Source organism: Columba livia, chromosome 16 (genome assembly GCF_036013475.1).
Source record: "Columba livia isolate bColLiv1 breed racing homer chromosome 16, bColLiv1.pat.W.v2, whole genome shotgun sequence".
NCBI classification, from domain to species: domain Eukaryota; kingdom Metazoa; phylum Chordata; class Aves; order Columbiformes; family Columbidae; genus Columba; species Columba livia.
The window spans coordinates 5,386,660-5,405,126 of record NC_088617.1 but is presented as its reverse complement, the minus strand read 5'-3'; the positions used below and the strand labels follow the sequence as shown (position 1 = coordinate 5,405,126).

Sequence of the window (18,467 nt, the reverse complement as noted above, 5' to 3'; positions counted from 1 at the left end):
TCTCTGGCTGTGGCAACACAAAGCTGCGATGGCTGCCAGGAAACTCAGCTCCCAGGGAGGAATACCTGCCACACCTGCCCCTGCAGAGTGCCAGCCCTGGCCACCCCGGGATGCTGGAAACACTCCTGAATGGGCTGGGAGGCAGCGGAGCCACAGCAAGGAGAGCACGAACTGGAGCATCACTGCATAGCATGAAACCCCTAACAAGACACAGCTGATGTCTTTGCCCTGAGCACAAAGAGCCGAGATGCAGAATTGAGACTATGCTGAGCAGCGAGTCTGATACCAACCCTAAAGGAAGCTCAAGGGCTCGGTAAATGAAAGGACACGGGGAGCTGTGATGTTAGCTGTGGCACAGGTGGTTATAGGAGCCCGCTTGCTGGTGACAGAGCACCTTCCTCAGAAAATACGAGGGGAAAAGCGATCACCTTCCTGAGCAGCACATTACTAACGTGAGTGGGAGGCGGAGGCTTACAAGGCCTTGCTTGCCCTCAGTTACCAGAGATGTATTTTTCTCCTGGGGGTGCAGATATCACTGCCCTTTTTTCATTTCCCCTTAATGATCCCAGCGGAACACATTCATCTTTTTAAATAGCTCTCTGGAGGAGGTTTGGACACCTCGCCTTCTGGAGCTCGCTGTGGTTCAGAGCGAAGGCGTTAGAGGTGACCGCATCCCTGTGCCGGGAGCGGAGCTGCGGGATGCAGCTGCTGTTGCAACAGAGCACCAGCCTCGCAGGACTCGTTTGGAGGCTGCGGTGAGGGTTGTGCCTCGGAGGGGCAGTGAGGAGGTGACTCATGTGCAGGTGCCAGGAGCCCTGTGCAAGGACACGGGGCACCACAGGAGCCAGGGCAAGGGGAGAGGAGTCGCTCTGGCAAAAACACGGGTCATAGCAGCACCACTGGAGCTGTGGCACACACTCCTGCCAAGCGGCTGCCCGCAGCACGTCCTTCTAGCAAGGCCACACCTGTGGCCAGAGGACACGCACGGGACAGCAGGCAGGGGACAGCACCACCAGGTTCTGACTGCCACCACCAGCTCCCAAGCATGCAGCAGCTGCCGCCACCCACACCCGCCCTGCCCGCGCACTTGCTGCCCCCAGACAGACGTGGCAGAGTTAACGAGCTGGGGGTCTTGTCCCATGGAGCTGCATGCTCCACACCCCAGAGCTGCCTCTGGTGTGAGAAAACTGACCTGGAAGAAGCAGCTTCAGTCCACAATCGCCAGCAGAGCAGCCCCTGGGTGTGCCCAGCTGGGCAGCTCAGCCCCGGTCACCAGGCTGCAAAGAAGTGGTTTCCTCTGCTGCCAAAGCGAGGAGGAGCCCAACCTGCCCTCACACTGCCCTGCCAGGAGCCCGGGGCTGCTGTGCAACTGCTGAAGAGATAGAAGTTGCTATAGAAAACTTTCCTCCAAGGGGCTGTGTTGAGGGAGCATGCAGCTCTTAGAACATCTTCACAGATGCTTCTGCAATCAGAGCTCTCAATAATCCTCATCTTTTGTAGTTAAGGGTTTGGTTCTGGCTGGCAATTTGTTGCTTTGAGATCTCTCCATATCTGCACAATGTCAAGAAGCAAATCCTTCTGCATGGCCCAAACTTGTCACACTCAGTGCCAGGCACTTGTTACCTCCTTCGTTAGCAGCACACTCACCGCAGGTGCCCCTCTGTGCACTGGGAGTTCCCAGGACAATCCAGCCCACCTGATCCTGAGTGCCAGGGCAGCCGGGCTGCTTGTCTGGGTGCCTGATGTGGGGCAGCAGGATTCAAAGAGAGCATCTCTCTGTGCTGGGTGCAGCTGGAACACGAGAACTCCTGTTGTTTAAGTCCGGGGCTGAACACCTGGGGTGCAAACATGCAGCAGCCACCAGCAGCTCTGCAAACAGCTCCTGTGTCCCAAAGGGCCGGAGCGCAGAGCTGTGAGCGCACTGCTGAGCACTTGCTGTGTGTGGGCTACTGGTGACGCTCGCAAAAAGGTCTTGTCGAGGCTGGCAGCTATAGAGGCACTCGCTGCGACTGTGAAAAGAGAAGCGGTGTGTACATTGAGGTCTGACAGCACACCTCACGCGTCTGAAAACCCGCCTGCCTCAGGGCTCCTCCCTTCCGTGACACCATCCCACTAACTGCTGTTGTCAAAGGTCACCAGATGATTCTTCCACAACTTTTAGTGAATAACTGAGGGAGCAGGATGGGAGTGGAGGCAGGGGGATGGTGAGGGATACATAAACACTTAAAGATCTCAAGGATCAATAAGCCTGTTTTGGAGCAAGGACTGCAAGATACTATTTAAATGACTGTTGCCTTATGGAGAGGTTTAAATTCTACCTGTGCTATCTGCTGACCTATGCTGACGCCATCACGGAGTTTGGCCCACGTCCCCTCTCTCTGTGCCCATGTCCCCTCTCTCTGTGCCAGCAGCCACAGTGTGTCACACCAATGGGTGCCAGAGCATTCACACCGTACAATGCTTCCCGGCCCAGGTGCCCGCTCGCTACTAACACGTTGCTCATTCCCCAGTCCCTTGCTATCAAGAAAACCACCAGCAATTGATTTACTTTTGGTCAGGCTAGAGTGCCATTTATTTGCATCATTTCAGTATTAAAACTGAGTATGAGGGGGAATTTTTTGCTGCAGCCAATAACTGACACCGCTGTAACACACCATTAGCAACACGAGAATGAGTCACGGTAACAAAACCCGCTGACAGTGCCCAGCTGCACTGGAGCTGGGACGATGCTCATGAGCTGGATCTATGCTGGTGAGAATTCAGCTGCGAGGCTGCTTGGGACCTCAAAAGAACAACACTAAAGATTCAGTTTTTAAAGAACATTAAGGAAATCTGTTGGCTGAGATGGGAAGATCATGAGGATGCATCCTCAGACTTTCTTTAGTTGCTTGGTGTGCAGTTTGGCTGCCCGGTCCCTCTGGGCAGGCACCAGCGGGACCACATGGACAGAGCAGCACGAGGAGATGAAACAAGACAGAAGAAGCAATAAGACTCAGGCTAGACGACAAGGAAATAATTTATTTCCAGGTCCTAGAAAGACCTTGAAAAAATAACAAGGGTGAGGAAATCAACCTCCTAATTTCATTTGGGTAGAGAAAGAAAAGCAAAGTGACTCCATCAGACATGGTGGTAGCCGCCAGCTCCTCCTGCCCGCGCGGGCGGCTGGCTCGGCACCGCGCTCCTCCCCTATCTACATGTGGGACAGAAATCAAAACGCAAGCGTGCGTGCATGCGTGCTGGGGAGGACTGGCTGGTCAGGGATGGGGAATAACCCGGTGGGAGGGTTGCTAAACACGGACCCTGTCTGACCCCATCTCCTATGGACAGAGCCTGGCTATTGCACAACACTTTTGCTAGAGGAAGGGCCAGCTCCAGAGGGGCTCGGGCACAGCTCTTCAGTCCGGAGGGAAAACACGAACACATTCCTGAGGAAAGAGAGGGATTTCTCCATTCTCCTGCTCCGGGGCGCGGGGCAGTACCTGCCTAAGGTGGCACGGCCAGAGCCGGCACTCAATGGCCGACGCGAAGCAGCTCGTCGGCTCCGCTCCCCCAGCATCATCACAGTGAACCAGCGGCACGCCGGTGCGGGTGCTGGCAGCAGGCGCCTGCCACCTCCTGGGGGACCGGGGAGACCCTGAGAAGCGAGCAGCGCCCGGTCCAGCGCGAGAGCCAAGCGGTGGCTCCTGTGCGGGAGGACATAGTGGCAGCGGTCGGGACCCACGGCAAAGCCGTGTCCTGCCCCTCTCTGCTGTCAGGCCTCGCGCTGCAGCCGAAGGACCAACACCAGCAGCTGGGAAGCAAAACACAGCAAAAAAAGAACACACGTGTACATTTACAGTTAAAACATTCTCCAAGGAGAGAAAACACTGTGGCTCAACTAAAAGGACAAACCCACCGACAAACCCAGGATGTGTCAGGCCTTGGGAGACCTTACCAGTTACCTATCCATGATATGACTGATTTTCTTTCCAACGTGAACAGATAGGGAGCTGCCACTGCAGCACGGCCTGAGAGGCTGCTCAGTGTCCACAGGCTGGAAAGGCGCAGGGCACGGGGCGCTTCCCGGAGGCACCAGCTGCAGCCTGAGGAGCAACGGCACATCCTGCCGGCCTCCCAGAGGTTTCATGCAAAGGTGGCCCCGCTGTGAGAGCTCGTGCAGGTTCCTTGCAGGGCACTGCGTCAGGGTGGGGACACCCGGGTACCCCAGGGTGTCACAGACCCACTGCCCAGCCTGCAGCAACTGGCTTGGCCACACAGCAGCACCAGCAGGATTTGGCCTTATGCATGCCCTGGGGATGGCTTTTCTATTGTCAACAGTGATGTTTTGCTGTCAGTGGGTGTAAGCAGGAACTCTGTCTCCAGAACAGGGGGCTGGAGTCCTCTCACACCCTGCAGCATGGCCCTTTAGCTGGGACGCGGCTGTCCCCACCCGCAGGCCAGGCCGTGCTGACATTCCTCTGCCCTGCGCGGCCCACAGCGTCTGGTAGGAATCCAGCACTCAGTCAAGAGCCCAGCAGAGCCAGCCCAGCCTGGGTGCTGCTCGGTGCCCCAAGAGCTCCCCAGCACCGGGGCTGCTCCACGGCTCCGGCCACAGCCCCATGCGGCAGGCGGGATGTCCCCGTCCACTGCCGGGGCCATGGAGCACATGGGGACCTCACAGACAACATCTGCCGTGCAGGGAGGGAGAGACCCCTGCAAACCACAAGCATCTTTGATAACCACACGAAAGGACTAACAACCAAGGCGAAGCAATTGCAGCTTAGAGGCCAAGACTGTTTTGAGTGATCTCTAGTGCAGCAGTGGCTCCATGCAGGACGCAACCGCAGAGCCCGTGTCCCCAGCCCGGCGTGATCCCTGGATGCCGCGCCAGCTGTCGGGCGCTGCCGAGGAGCCCACAGAGAGACGGACTCCAAAGCGAGCTACTTAAGGGGGAAAAAGCTGAACAGAAGTTAAAAGCTCGTTTCCCTCTGCAAGAAAAGCTCTTAAAGAAATCAAAGCACTTTGAATGCTCTGACTCAAGTGACAAAAACAATTTAGACAACAAAAGGCTCCCGTTTGCTCTTCCTCTCTTGTACTGGGCTCACTGCAAAGATCTATTTAAATGATAATATGTGGGGTAGAAACCCCCTCCAAACTCTCTTGAATTAGATTTTATCTTTCTTAAATTAATGTGTAGTGCTTTAATGGAGACTGGTATTAAAGAGATGATGACGGCTGGCCGTAGAGTCTCCTTTGGGCACCCCAGCCCCATGGAACAGGAGGCAGCACCAAGGTGCACGTTGCCCGGTGCTCCCCGGCCTCTCGGCACAGGCCCTCTCCAGCAGCACACCATGTCCCCACGTGTCACCTTGTGTCATGGAGCTCTGGTCCAGGAGGTGCCAGGAACCTGACGGGGGTTGGTGGGACAGCTAGGACTCCTCGCCATCCTCCTCACCCCTGCGCCCGGCATAGAGCGATGCCAGCTGCCGGAAGCGTGGCCCCCAGCCCCCCAGGTAGGAGAAGTCCTGCTCCGAGCCGCTGGACCAGGTGTTGATGGAGCTCAGGGAGGGCACGGGGGAGTCCAAGCCCTCAAAGGCATAGGTCTGGAACGAGTCATAGGGCGGCACCGAGAGGTCCTCGTCCGCCTGCTCCACCTTCCTGCAGATATAGTCTCTGAAGACGGAGAAGTCCAGGTCCGGGCTCTGCACCCACTGCGGGAGGGCATGGAGCTCAGAGGCTGGGTTCCTGCACAGAGGCCCCTCTCCCAGCCCCCCACCTCCGTCACCACCTTTGATTTCACTGAAGTCATAGAGGCTGCGCAGGGCTGACATGTCATAGGCCTCTGTGTCTTGCTCGCCGCCCCCTTCGTCATTGTATTTGATGACATTGTCCCTCATGTCCTCGTCATCCTCCGATGTCAGGTGGCTTTTGTGGTGCCGCTTCAGTGTGAGGATCAGAAGGACCAGCACTGGGAAAGGAAGAGACGGTCAGATGGACGCAGGGGCTGTGCGAGCGGTGCTGCTGCAGGCAAGGATGGCTCGTGCTGGGCACAGGGTGCAGGGCACAGCACCCTCTGGCACGGCCGGCCCTGTGGCGAGACTGCCGGCGTGTCAGCCTGCTCCTGGCTGCCAGGCCTGTCAAGCAGCAGCTGTGCCACGTCACTGGCTTGGAGAGAGGTTTGCCCAGGCTTCGGTGCAGACCCAGAGCTGCCTTTCCCATGCAGCATGACCGCAGAGACAAGAGGGACAGATGGATGAATGCACGGCTGGACAGACAAACGGATGGACTCTGCAGAAGATGAGTAGGAAAAGGGGGTGCATGAATCACAGCAGCAGCCAAATGTTAGGAGGGTGAATGTGGAGCAGATGGCACAGAGCCTGAGCAACGAGCCGCAGCTGTGTCCTGGATCATCATCCATTCATCCCATCACCTTTAAAGCACCGATGTGCACTTTATTCGTTTGGGCAATTAGGCAGAAATTTGTTTGCGCTGCGTTGGAAAATGAAACCAGTGTAAAGTGCACCCTGTGGGAAAGGGTTTCCTAAACGGAGACACAGCGTGAGATGGGGAGCAGAGATGTGCCAAGGAGAGGAGACTTCACTGCCACAGATGTCCAGCCAGCCCTCAGGAGCCAGCTGTGAGCCAGCATGGACACTGGGGAGCTTTCAAGCAGCAGCATCCATCAACTGCCCTATGCTAAAGCTAACAGCAGCACAACACCCCTCTCAGAGCCCCAACCCATGTGCACACAAGCCCAAGCTTCCCCTGCACCTTCACGCTGTGCCAGGACAGCCCAGCACAAGCTTGTGCAGGGTGTCTGCAGCAGCCAGCAGCATTCCCAGGGCGTGGGTGCCAACTGGCCAATGCTCTGGTTTGCATGAGCACCAGCTCTGTGTCCTGCCCCCACGCCCACACACGCTGCAAGGCAGACCCGGCCAGCGCTCTGAGGCAAGAGCACAACCGTGTGTCCCATCGCTGCCGCCCTTGGTCACCGCGCTGGACACACACAACCCACCTGCTGTGGGCACAGCATGGCAGTGGCGAGCAGCTCTCAGCTCCTGCCCGCCAAGCAGGGAGCGAGCCGGCAGCTCTCCTGCCTGTGCCAGCCAGCCCTGCACCGGCTGCCGGCTGAGCCCTGTGCACCGGAGCTGTGGCAAACGCCAGAGCTTCCTCAACGGTCCCTATTCCAGGGCTGGGCTTCCCAGCCCCATGCCACAGCTACAAGCCAGGACTCAAGTGGCAGAGGAGCCTGTGCCATGCCCATAGCAACCGCCTGCGCCTGTTTGTGTGGTGCTGAATGGAGACGGGACAGGACGGGAGGAGGCCGGGGGACAGGCGAGGACTCACCGACCAGGATGAGGATGCACACCAGCAGCGCGATGAGGGCACCGGGGCTCAGCGTGGCTGACACGACGTAGGCTGTGCTGTTGCAGGACTGGATGGCCCCGTTGCTGTCACAGCTGCAAATGCGGATGGTGAGAGTCCCCGTGCTGCTGAGGGCTGGGGGGCCACTGTCCACCACCAAAATGGGGAGCAGGTACACATCCTGCTCCTGGCGATTGAAGCCCATTCTCTGTGTGTGCACCGCAGCTGTGTTGTCTGCAGGGAACAAGGAAACCCACAGGAGAGTCACTCCTGTAGCACAGCCAACAGGACCTGCCCAAGGAGGGGACAGGCTGTCCCTCCTCTCCATCACAGGAGAGCAGGGACTCAGTTCATGCTGCCCCTCTCCCGCAGCCCCTCAGCTCCGCTCCAGCACCTGCCCCTTCGTCGGGCACCTTGTGCCAGCCTGGTGTGATCCCCTGCCAGCACAGCTGGGGCACGGCAAATCTGACACAGCAGTAATGGCATGGGGCGTCTGAGCCGTGCTGATAAACAGCGCAGGTGGGGCGGGAGAGAGGGAAAAAACCTTCTGGAAGACCCTCTGGGAGTGGCACAGAGCAGGAATCAGAATAAAAATGAGTTGCTGACATGGAGAGCTGAGCGGACAGGGGCTGCAGGTGGCACTGAGCCTACAAGAGCAGTTACTGCGTTCAAGCCTGAGAGCTGTGGGTGCAGAGTCCTGCCTCAGCCAGAGGATTCTTCGTCACTTCTGCAGGAGCGGGCAGAGCTCTCCCAGCCCTCCTCCTACCCAGCTGCTCCAACCCGGCTGTGCCAGGGGCTCAGCCGGCACAGCACAGCCCATTAGCACAGACACTCTATGGGACACTCCAGGGCCCCGGCGCCAGAGATGAGCGGGAGCAGCAGCTGTGCCCAGTCGACGCGGGGCAGGGAGGGCAGGGACAGAGACACAATCACTCAGTCCCTGCTCCTGTGTGCGCCTCGCTGCCAGCCAGCGGCAGAGCAGGAAGGGGTTGAATAGCAGCTGAACAATTGCGGCCAGATGTCAGAAGTCGCTGCCGACTGTCTGCAGTCTTTATCTAATAAAACCTAGATTGGACCACTCACAGCAAGGTGCTTCTGTCTGCAGACTCTCTTCTCATTGCACCTGATTTATGCTGGACTGGCCCTTTTCTGTATCAATCAGTTCTTCGATCGGAAAAAACATCTATTCTAATTCTGGCTCTTGGGCTGCCTGCCACCACGGAAATTGCTGCATGGATCGGGTGCTGCACGGAGCACGCAGGGCCCGGCGGGGACGGGAGGCAGCCAGGAGCAGCCAGTGGCCCCGGCGGGCAGCACGGCAGAGCCGGGGGCTGCACCACAGCCCGGCAGAGCGAAGCACAGAGCCCATCGCCCTGGCTCTCAGAGCTGGGGCAATGCGGTTTGGGCAGAGTCTGCCGGGATCCCAGAGCCGAGCTCTCAGCTGGCTCTGCCAGCACCATCGGCAGAGGCACAGATGAGCTGCCCCGGGATGGCAACAGCCAACCCAGCAGGGGCCGAGCCAGGGCAAGGCTGGTCCCTGGCTCAGGGCAGGCTAAGATGAGCTGGGAACGCATGCCCCTGCGCTGAGGCACAGAGGCAAAGCCCAACAGTGTGTGCTAGAGCCGAGCACAGCCGGGGCAGCACAAGCCAGGACGATGGAGCTGCCCATGCCCTGTGGAGGGGCAGCAGGGGCGGGCTTGTGCCCACAAGAGCTCAGCTGCCACAGGGCTAATTACCAGATTGCTGCTCCTGTTGTCAGGGTTCTGGACTTGGCGCACCAGAGTTTTCTGTGTTGCCGGAACACGGCTGTGCTGCTGGGGAGAGCAGAGCCTTTGGCATGCTGGCTGGGGGAAACCAGGATTCCACCAAAAGGAGACAGGGAGAAAGCAATCTCTTCCAGTTCACATGAGAGCACAGCTCTACCTTGACAAGCTCAACGCAGGAAAGGGACGGACACCGGAGAGGAGACCACACCAGCCAACTTGTGGAGGTTGCAGTGAATGCCACAAGGGTGATATTCAAAACCAGATCTTATTCACGCACACAGAACTGTGCTGCAGGTCACTAGAAGAGACTCTTCCTTCGGATGTAGCATTTTTTATCCATTAAGGGAATTTTCCAGGTAACCTCACTCGGCCCTGCTCGTGGCAGCAGACTTCAGGCAGGCAACATCCTCAGGAGCACAGAGCAGAAGACAGCAATAAGGCAAATGCTTGTGTGAGTCAATCTGGGGACAGTTTCCCTCAGAAAGGAGATACTGCACGCAATGTCAGCACTCGCCTGCAAGGCTGCAGCACCCAGCACCAGCTCGTGCTTCGACTCAGGCGGGGGCTGCAGTGTCGCCAGCCTGTGTGGGGGACGCCTGCAGTGGAGAGCACGATCCTTGTGCACCACGCGCGCTGGTCCTGCAGGACACCTGCCACCGCGGCGGGGGCTCCTGGAGCAGCACGTGGCACCAGCAGAGGCAGCTGGGCAGAGCTGCGGGAGCAGGGGAGCAGCCGCCCCCAGGGAGGCTGAAGCACGTGCGGCAGCTGCCAGCAGCCGAGTCTGCTGAGAAGCTGCCTATTGCCTACCAAGGATGAGCCAGGAAAAAAGTTATTGTTATGCTAATCATTTGCACAAAGGTAACAAGATCTTATTTGGTGCTGTCCCTCAGTGTGCTGCGGCACAGCAGGGAGATATAATATTCATATGCATTAATGGGACCATCTCAGCAAGAGGCCAGGACTAGCTAGCCCAGCTAAACATAAGCCTTGGGCATCTGGATCCAGCAGGGATGAAGCCACAGGACAAACTGGACAGACCAGCTCGCTGTGAGTGAGCAAGGCTCTGGCCCTCAGTGCAGGAATGTCACCGGCACCATCATGCCGGTCACGGAACCAGCTGGGGCTCATAGCCCGGTCCTGGCTGGGGGATCCCCATGCACACAGCCCGGCACCTCCATGTGCTGCTCAGCCCCTCTCCAGTCCAGGCCAGTGAAACGCTGTGCTCTGCAGCTGCCCCAGCAAACAGCCCCTTGTGCTGGGTAAACGCAGCTGTAGCACTAGCTCCTCACCTCTTGAAATGCAGCAGAAGGACGCGACACCCCTTCTGTTTACAGCCAGCTCCAGCTCCTGCGAGGACGTGCCTCAAGGCACACTGTATTTTTAGAAACAGTCTCTAGAAATCAAGGGGAAATACATGTGCAAGTTGCAGAGAAGCAGCCCCTGACCTCAGCTCGGCTGAGACTGCTCAGCGTGTTGCACTGCTGAGCCCCCTTCACCTCCAAGTACGGGAAGGAGAAATGTTTCCATTGCTGAACCCACAAAGTTAAAATAAAGCAGCCAGTACATCAATATATCAGCAGCATAACAGACAGCTCTGCCCTGAGAAACCTCAGCTCAGGAAGCCGCTGAGGTCTTGCTGTGTAACCCGAAACTCCGCTAGTGAGAGAGACACGAGTGACAACTCCAAAACACTATTTCAAGCACCATGACACTACATTTTCTCTCTTAAACAGGGTGACATAAGCACTTCCTACAGGAGGGTGCAGGGACCTGTCAATAATGCTGTAAGAGGAAAGTTTAGGAACACAATAAACTCTGGTGGTAGCATACTGTCAGTAGGAATAATAAAATAATTAAGTCTCTCAGACTCCCTCTCCAAAGAGGCTCTTGGCAGCTTTAAATACAGAACTAATAAATCTTTCTCATAACTCAATCTCGAGAAGTGCTAGGAGAGCAGAAGGGAGCAGGCTACCTCTGGTCTGGATTTTGATATCATTTCGATACCCCTGCACAGCTCTGCCCCCCAGTTCCCCAGCAGCAGTTCTGCAGCCCCGATGCCCGGGGAGGTGCACGTGCCCAAAAGGAGCAGAACCCCCTGCAGCCCCAGGCGGGTGTAGCTGGTAGGAGAAGAGTCCAACTTTTCCCTTTTGCCTCTTCCTTCTGCACAGCTCTCTGGGTGCCAGGCCGCGGCACCACCGCCGCTTGTTTGCCTTTTGCTCAGCCCCCGTGGAGATGTGATGCTCTTTCTCACCCCCTGTCAGATCAGCATTTGCGCTGCTCATGCTGAGAACGGCATCCCTGCAGTGCTGGAGGAGGCTTCCTCTATCCTGAGGCAATCCTCGAATCCTAACATTCTGTTTTTGATTGTTACAATTTTCAGATCTTCTATCACCCATTACATGCTCTTAATGAGACCTGCAGAGAGTTCAGACATCTGCTTGCCTTGCCCTTGAGCTCTGGAGTCAGGAGCTCCATGTGTTGCTCCATATTATCTAGCTCCCCTTCCAGGTTGCTGGGCTTGCATGCTTTCTACCATCCTTTCCAAGACAATTAACTTTTCTTGGAGAACATGATTTCAGGCTTTAATTGCCTTTGATCCTTCTTTAATCAATTTTCTCAGGCCAGAAAGACCAAGCAAAAGGCAAGTTTGGAGGCAGAGGATGGTGAATGCCTTTGGAATATCACCAATTGGACCTGGGTGAGGCCAGCTTTTCCAATTCTATCTGTTCCCTTAGGCTCTTCATTTGCTGGGCATCTTCCTTCTGGATTAGGGCCGCTGTTACCATACATGACATTTACTCCTCACTTGATGAACTAGGAATTGCTTGAGCACTCCCTTTGACAAAGCAAAAGCAAGGAAAGAGTGGGAAATGGCACCATTTTGAAAAGCCTGACTCCAAACCAGCTCTAACTCAGCTCACATGGTCTCCTGCAGGATCACCTTTTGCTCTTGTACCGGTGACCTGCAGTTTCAGAGCCCGGGCAGCTCCACGTGCTGCCGGGAGCGCAGCTGCAGGTGACACCTGCGGCACTTTGCAGGGGCTGTCCCAGCCCCTCAGTTCTGGCTGCCCTGGGGCCTGACCCAGGTTTGGGCAAGCAGCGGCGTGGCCGTACCATGGCAGCACTATGACCGCACCACGGCAGCACTGGCTGCGGACCTGCCCAGTGCCCACCGCCATATGCCTGCATACTGGCAGGTGCTCTGTAAGCTCCTCACCTGATGGACTGGCTGCCCATTGTTGTTCACCCTGGGCTTTCCCTAAAGCCCTCGCAGGTTTCCCCCGCACTACTCTCGAGGAGTGTCCAGCATCCCCCTGTCCTCCTGTGCCGCCTCGCCTGGCTCTGCCCCACCTGGGCAACAGGGCTCCACACTTCAGTGTTTCAGTGACTCCTTCTGCTTCCCCCACCCCTGTGGGGTCCGTTTTGCCGGCGTGGTGCCCGATGGAGCCCCCTGTGTTGCAGCAGCTCCGACCCTCCAGCAGCACAGCCGCTGCCCCCAGCCCGTTTGTGCCCGGTGGCTCCAGCCCTGCCCAGGGAAATGCAGCGGGAATGTTCCCCAGAGGTGCTGGTTCCAGAGCAGTGCTGGTCCCTGCACTGCTGGGGACAAGTCACCCGGCCGAGGTGGCTTTCTGCTGCCTTGCAGGAACCAAGGGAAGTAGGAGCAAAGCAAAAAAGAGAAGAAGGATTTAAGCAAGAGCTTAGTGAATCCATCTGTGCTGACATCCATCAGTGTCGCTCCTTGGCTGCAAAAGCAATATTTATAAATCACGTTTCAAAACTGGCTACAAATTTGTACAAAGAAACAGATGGGCCGGTGGTAGCAGTTTGTCACCACTGATATTTATACGGAGGAGTAGTGACAAGTGCAAGAGGGGTGAAAGCACGAGAGGGAGTCAAGATGGGGACAGAGGAGGATGCAGCAAGAGAAGCCGAAAGAGCAGAGGGCAAAGGTAAGAGCAGCCAGGGGCTCAACGGACTGCAGAAAGTGGCGGGAGAGAAATCAAAGGAAGGGAGACGACACTAAAACACACACACGTTAGAAATTAGAGGAGTTTCCCTCTGTGCAAGCAGCCGCCCCCTCTTGCTGTGGAAGACAGCATCGCCTGGCAATGGGGAGGGCCTCAAACACCCTGGGAATAACCCTGCAGCAACAGCGTTTGTTTTCCGAGAGCAGAAGGCGGAGGCGATGCCAGCTTTTACTCATTTCATGCAGTGTTGCACCACATGCAAAGTTTGTGGGATCGTTTATCACGAAGGATTACCCTGTGCAATTAGAGTGCCTGGTCCCACCCGGGAGAGCAGGAGACGCTGGAGCACAAGCCCATGTCCTGCACCACGGCTGCCCCAACGGGGTAGATCCCCAGCCCCTCGGCCCGGTCCCCCCTCTGCAGCGATGGCTCTGGGGTCGCAGCCCCATGGCAGACGTCCCGGCGTGGGGAGGCATGTCCCAGGGCAGGGAATGCGGCCTTGGGTAGGGACAGACACCGGGATGTAACTCGGCACTCAAGCTCATTTTCATCAGGTCCTTTGGAGACTGTGAAGGAAATTAATCACTGGGCGTGGGGCAAAATCTGGCAGAGGATTAAAGCTTGCTTACATGATAAGAAGCAAAGGTCTTGTGAACAGCTGCCCCATGAGTGCAGGGGGAGGGACTCGGGTCGGGGACAGCTGCACTTTTGAGGACACAAAGCAATATCAGTTCTTCTATGATTATGTCTGAAGCTTTTTGCTGCAGGCTCCATTTTTACTGTCCCTAATAATGCTGAACCAAACTGAGCAAGCAGGATCTTACATCAACAGAGGGTTTCTCTGATAAGCTCAGAACAAACTAAATCAGACTTTTGACAGATAAAAACTACAAAAACAGAGGAAAAAAAAAAAAAAGGTTAAAAAAACCCAAAACCAAACAACAAAACATAGAAGCACTTAAATGTGGTCTGCTAGCTTCCATCAGGGCTGGCCCCTTTGACAAGTAAGCACACCTCTAGCTGGAGAAGATCCCAATATCTGCAAGGGTCCCTTGCTGCAATCAGCACCTAAACTCACCCAAAACACCAGTCAAAACCGGGAAGCAGATCAATAACTACCTTTCTGGATTGTTATTGTCCACACAAACACAGGCTGACTTTGCAAAGCTGAACAGCAGATATGGCTCAGCAGCAAACTCAGCTCACACCCCGTTGGACACGAACCGAGGCACCCTGAGCTGCTCAGCCCAGAGGTGCAAAGAGTCCCGGAGCTTCCAGGGAGACAGATGGGCCATGCCCGGCCGTGCTTCCCGATGGACAGGATGAGCCTCAGGAGACACAGAGGAACCGGACCCACCACTTAACGGGAACGCGGCTCTGCTGGCCGTGGCCCAGGCAGCCCACAGCGGCCCAGGGCTGGCTGCTGCATCCCCCGCTGCCCCGGGGCTCCTGAGCTGCTCTGTTTGTCGGGGGCACTGGGGCTGCCCACCTGCACTAGCCCTGGGATGACCCATGCTCCAGGATTTACCTTGGAGAGGGATAAAGCATAATGCTCAAAACGAGAGTGTGTTCATCTGTAAATCCACATCATCTCCTTGCCTGCAGGCAGGTTAGAGATTTCCCAGCAAGAAAGGGACTGAGAGCCCTGCAAACATCAAAGGCTAACCAGGCAGCACAAGAGGAGCTTTGGACCTGTCTGCAGCAGCAAGAAAGCTGGCAAAGCCTCCCTGAGGAAATCCAAACTGCCAGCTGACCAGTCCTACCACCTGAGGTTGGCCAGGAGCCTTGTGGGGTGCCCAGAGCACCCTGAGCTCCGATGGACCACGAACCCACAGCCCCGTCTCCCACCCATGGCGGTTGTGCTGCTCAGCCCAGAGGCTGCAGGACGGGAGGAGCGCGGCAGGGCTTACCCTGAACATCCAGCAGAGAAAAATGGCTGTTGGCTTCAGGTGCCAGCGTGAAGTAGAAGCGATGGCCACTCTGAGGTTCGTCACGGTCCACAACACTTATTGTCTGGATCAGCTGAGGGGAGAGAGCAGAGGTGAGAACCAATGCTGCCCCCAAATGGCCCACTCGCAGGGTCCATCCCTGCAGAGCATCACCAGCTTCTGCCACAGCCAGGGATGAGCCTTTGCCCCTGCAGACCAGCTGCAGACACCAGCAAAGTGGCTTCCAGGGTGACAGCAGCTGCAGGGGATGAGGTTCAGGCAGAAGGGGAAGGACAGGCTGTCTGGCACTGCCGCAGCACTACCCGGGGGACAGCCAGTACCTGGCCTGGCTTGGCGTCTTCACACACAGCAGCTTCATAGGGGGTGGCGAGCTCGGGAGGATTGTCATTCACATCCAGGATACGAATACGCAGAGAGGCTCTCGACACCTGTGAGTGATTATCTGAAACAAAAGAAGCAGCAGAGCTGCAGCAGAAGCACCGCGTGCCACTAGCAGGGAGCAAACCCTCCTCGTGTCTGTCTGTCCGTCCAGAGGCCATTGTGGCCACGCAGCTGCTGCCAGAGCAGAGGGTCCTGGCCCCGCTCCTCTCCCACCAGTGGCACAGACTGTCTCCGCAGACTGGTGGTGCCCGCCGAGCATCACTCAGCATCACCATGTTCTTTTCCAGTACAGAAACCCAACGGCTGGGCTGCACACCAAGGACTCGCAAAATGCTGCTGCTGGCCTGACCGCCCCTGGAAAAGCTGAGCAGCCCCAAGCCCGCATGTGGGACAGGGACTGCATTGTGGGACAGGAATTACATCTACAGCTCATGGGACAGGGATTGCATGTACAGCCCCACTCACTGCAGTGCCACCCTTACAGCACGTGCTGCAAAGGTACATTGAGCCCTCACTCTAAGATTATAAATCACTCTGGATAGCCTAATGTTTTCTGAAGCACCTCATGTGCTTCCAGAAATGAGAATTCCCTCATACTCCATGTCCTTTGTTTTACCCACAGGTTGCAACTGTGACAGCCCTGATACCTCCCTCCTCACTCAGGCAGGAGTTCTGCCTGTTTGTCTATAAAATTAATGCTGGCCCCCACAGATCAGGTGGGGAGAACCCAGGGGAGAGGAGATTTAGCGCTGCTCCATAATTAGCCAGGAACCTAAGCCCCCTCCCCAGAGCTGCCTTCACCCTGTTCTTGCGTTATCACTCCCTCTCACCCAGACCAGCTGCTCTGCTGATTAGATGGTTGTTTTCGGGGGAGGAAGGCAGAAGTCGTGACTAAAAGCATAGAACGATGTGTTATTTTAAAACGCATGTTGGTGCAGTGAAATAAACTGCAGTTGCCTTCAGTGAGAGAGGAGGGGGAGGCAGCGGGAGGAGAGGCAGAGGGTGCGCCTGATGCCCGTCAGGGCCATGAACAAGCAGGAGGAAAAAGGGTTCAATTCCTGCACAAAGGAGGATGACAGCATCCCATCACCTCCTCCTTGACTGCAGGGAGTTGGACAGCTGTCCCTGCTCTCAGCTCCAAGGAAAGCTGGCATCACCCTGCAGGCACTGCCTGGAGAGATGAGGAGAGGCAGAACAAGGGAGGAAGAGCCCAGGACCCATCTCTTCCCCTTCCTAACCATGACCCAGACAAGTGGGTCCTCCCCTGACGCTGCTGAATGCTACCAGGACCATGCATGCACCGCAGGGCTGGGTTGGGACACACGGGTGAGCCCAAGCTCAGCAGCTCCCCTTTGAGATCACCCATGGGGAGGGACAGGATCAGCGTGCTCAGGGCTGGGCACAGCCACAGCTCTGCCCTGTTCCGCAGCACCACTGAGCAGCTGCCGGGGGTTTTGTTCTGCACACGCGAGTGGGGTCACCCTGTGCCACAGCACAGTGCTGGGGACCCACGCCAATGCTGCTGCCACAGCCGTCACCACCATCCCGCACGGCTCAGAGAACGGCTGCTCTTTCTAAACACAGCCTGTCATAAAAAAGCTCCCTTTGCCCCTTTGAAACTGCTTGAAGTCTGAGGCTCAAGTTCACTCCTGCTTTGGTGCCAGGGTTAAAATTTGACATCTCCAGGAACATGATGGTTAGAAATGCAACCACTGCATTGTTGTCTGCTCTCCCACTGAGGCACACATCAGTATTTTTTTTTTATTTTGGGTGTACCATGATCTATTTGAAGGTTCCTCAAATGCTTTCACTATCAGCCTCCCTCTTCCTTTGAGACAGTACCTGGATTTATGGGTGGAAAATATGAAAAATGGTTGGATGTATTTGAAAAAAAAAAACCTTCAAAATATCTCTGAAATATGTTTTCTGTAACTCACGTGGCATAAACTGAATTTATGATGGTCAGAACTGTGAATAAGATTGTTGGAGTACATCTGTGATGAAAGGCATGATGTGCCTCACTAATGCGGACTCCACAGCTGCAAGGCCAAGAGCTCTGACCTGCGCCTGCTCTGCACCCCGGCAGCGAGCGCACATGCCCCAACATGCCCCAGCGAGTGCTGCAGGGCAGGGACTGCTGCGGGCAGAGCAGCAGACGGGGCGGCTGGGGCTGCAGGATGGCATGGGAACATGCCCAGCAGCACCCGGCTGGGGACAGGGCTGCGGGTGACACGTGCCAGCCGGGTGCCACTGGAGAGGAAAAGAGTCATCCTCCATTGCAGCATCTCTCCTCAGTACTCCAGCTCAGCTGACTGACATGCAAATTAGTTTAATTATTTCTTCTTCTAAAATAAATTATATTTTGCAGTGGCTGCAATATGTTGTGTCAGGCAAAATTACATTCAATATTTTTAAACTAATTGATGTCAGCCTGGAGAAAACCTGATTGACAGCAGCAAGGAAACTAGGCTGCTACCTAAATGCTTTCCCAAATTAAAATTAAACATGCTGTTTTTCCACATTTCCTCCAGGAGTTGGAATGCTATTAATCTGAAAAGACTGAGAAAAGAGACATAGAAAATACACAGAACGAGGGGGAGATGCTGGAAACACAGCAGCGCAGTCCGGGAGCTCCGGGCTGATGACTGGCAGCTGTCTTTGCCAACATGGGCTGAATGTGGGAGACGCTGGAGCCTGGCGGGGTTGGGGAGCAGAGCTCTGGCCTTCCCTCAGTGCTGCGAGCAGGACAGCGCAGGACGAGCAGCCAGCACAGCCCTGACCCCCGTGCTGAGCTCAGCTGGGACGGGCAGTGCAGGGACGGGACAGGCACTGTGGGGACAGGGGACACGCAGCACAAGGATGGGATGGGCAGCACCCTGGCTCTGAAGCGTGAGAAAGCCGCAGCCCTGCTGCATGGCCATGCTGAGGCCGAGCCCCAAATGCCTCAGCTGAAACTTCAGCCACATCCCAAAGTATTTTTTCTTAAATTAAATTAACTGTACAAGTGATCTGAACAGGACTATATCCTTTTCTTAAACATTCAGATGCAAAATGCCAAC

At 56.1% G+C, this 18,467-nt stretch overlaps 1 protein-coding gene across 4 annotated transcripts in view; it reads right to left on the bottom strand.

The window, feature by feature from the left end:
* Positions 1 to 2,543: 2,543 nt before the first annotated feature.
* Positions 2,544 to 18,467, bottom strand: part of CDH22 (cadherin 22) — a 73,843-nt gene continuing 57,919 nt past the window's right edge. For 3 of the 4 annotated variants that reach the window (XM_065032000.1, XM_065031998.1, XM_065031999.1), the window contains 4 exons: positions 15,348 to 15,469; positions 14,989 to 15,100; positions 7,327 to 7,578; positions 2,544 to 5,947 (listed from right to left, as the gene is read on the bottom strand). In XM_065032000.1, coding sequence (XP_064888072.1) covers positions 5,409 to 5,947; positions 7,327 to 7,578; positions 14,989 to 15,100; positions 15,348 to 15,469 — 1,025 coding nt within the window. In that variant the 3' untranslated portion in view covers positions 2,544 to 5,408. Of the gene's footprint in view, positions 6,268 to 7,326; positions 7,579 to 14,988; positions 15,101 to 15,347; positions 15,470 to 18,467 lie in introns of all 4 variants that reach the window. The other variant, XM_065032001.1, reaches the window with a different exon arrangement.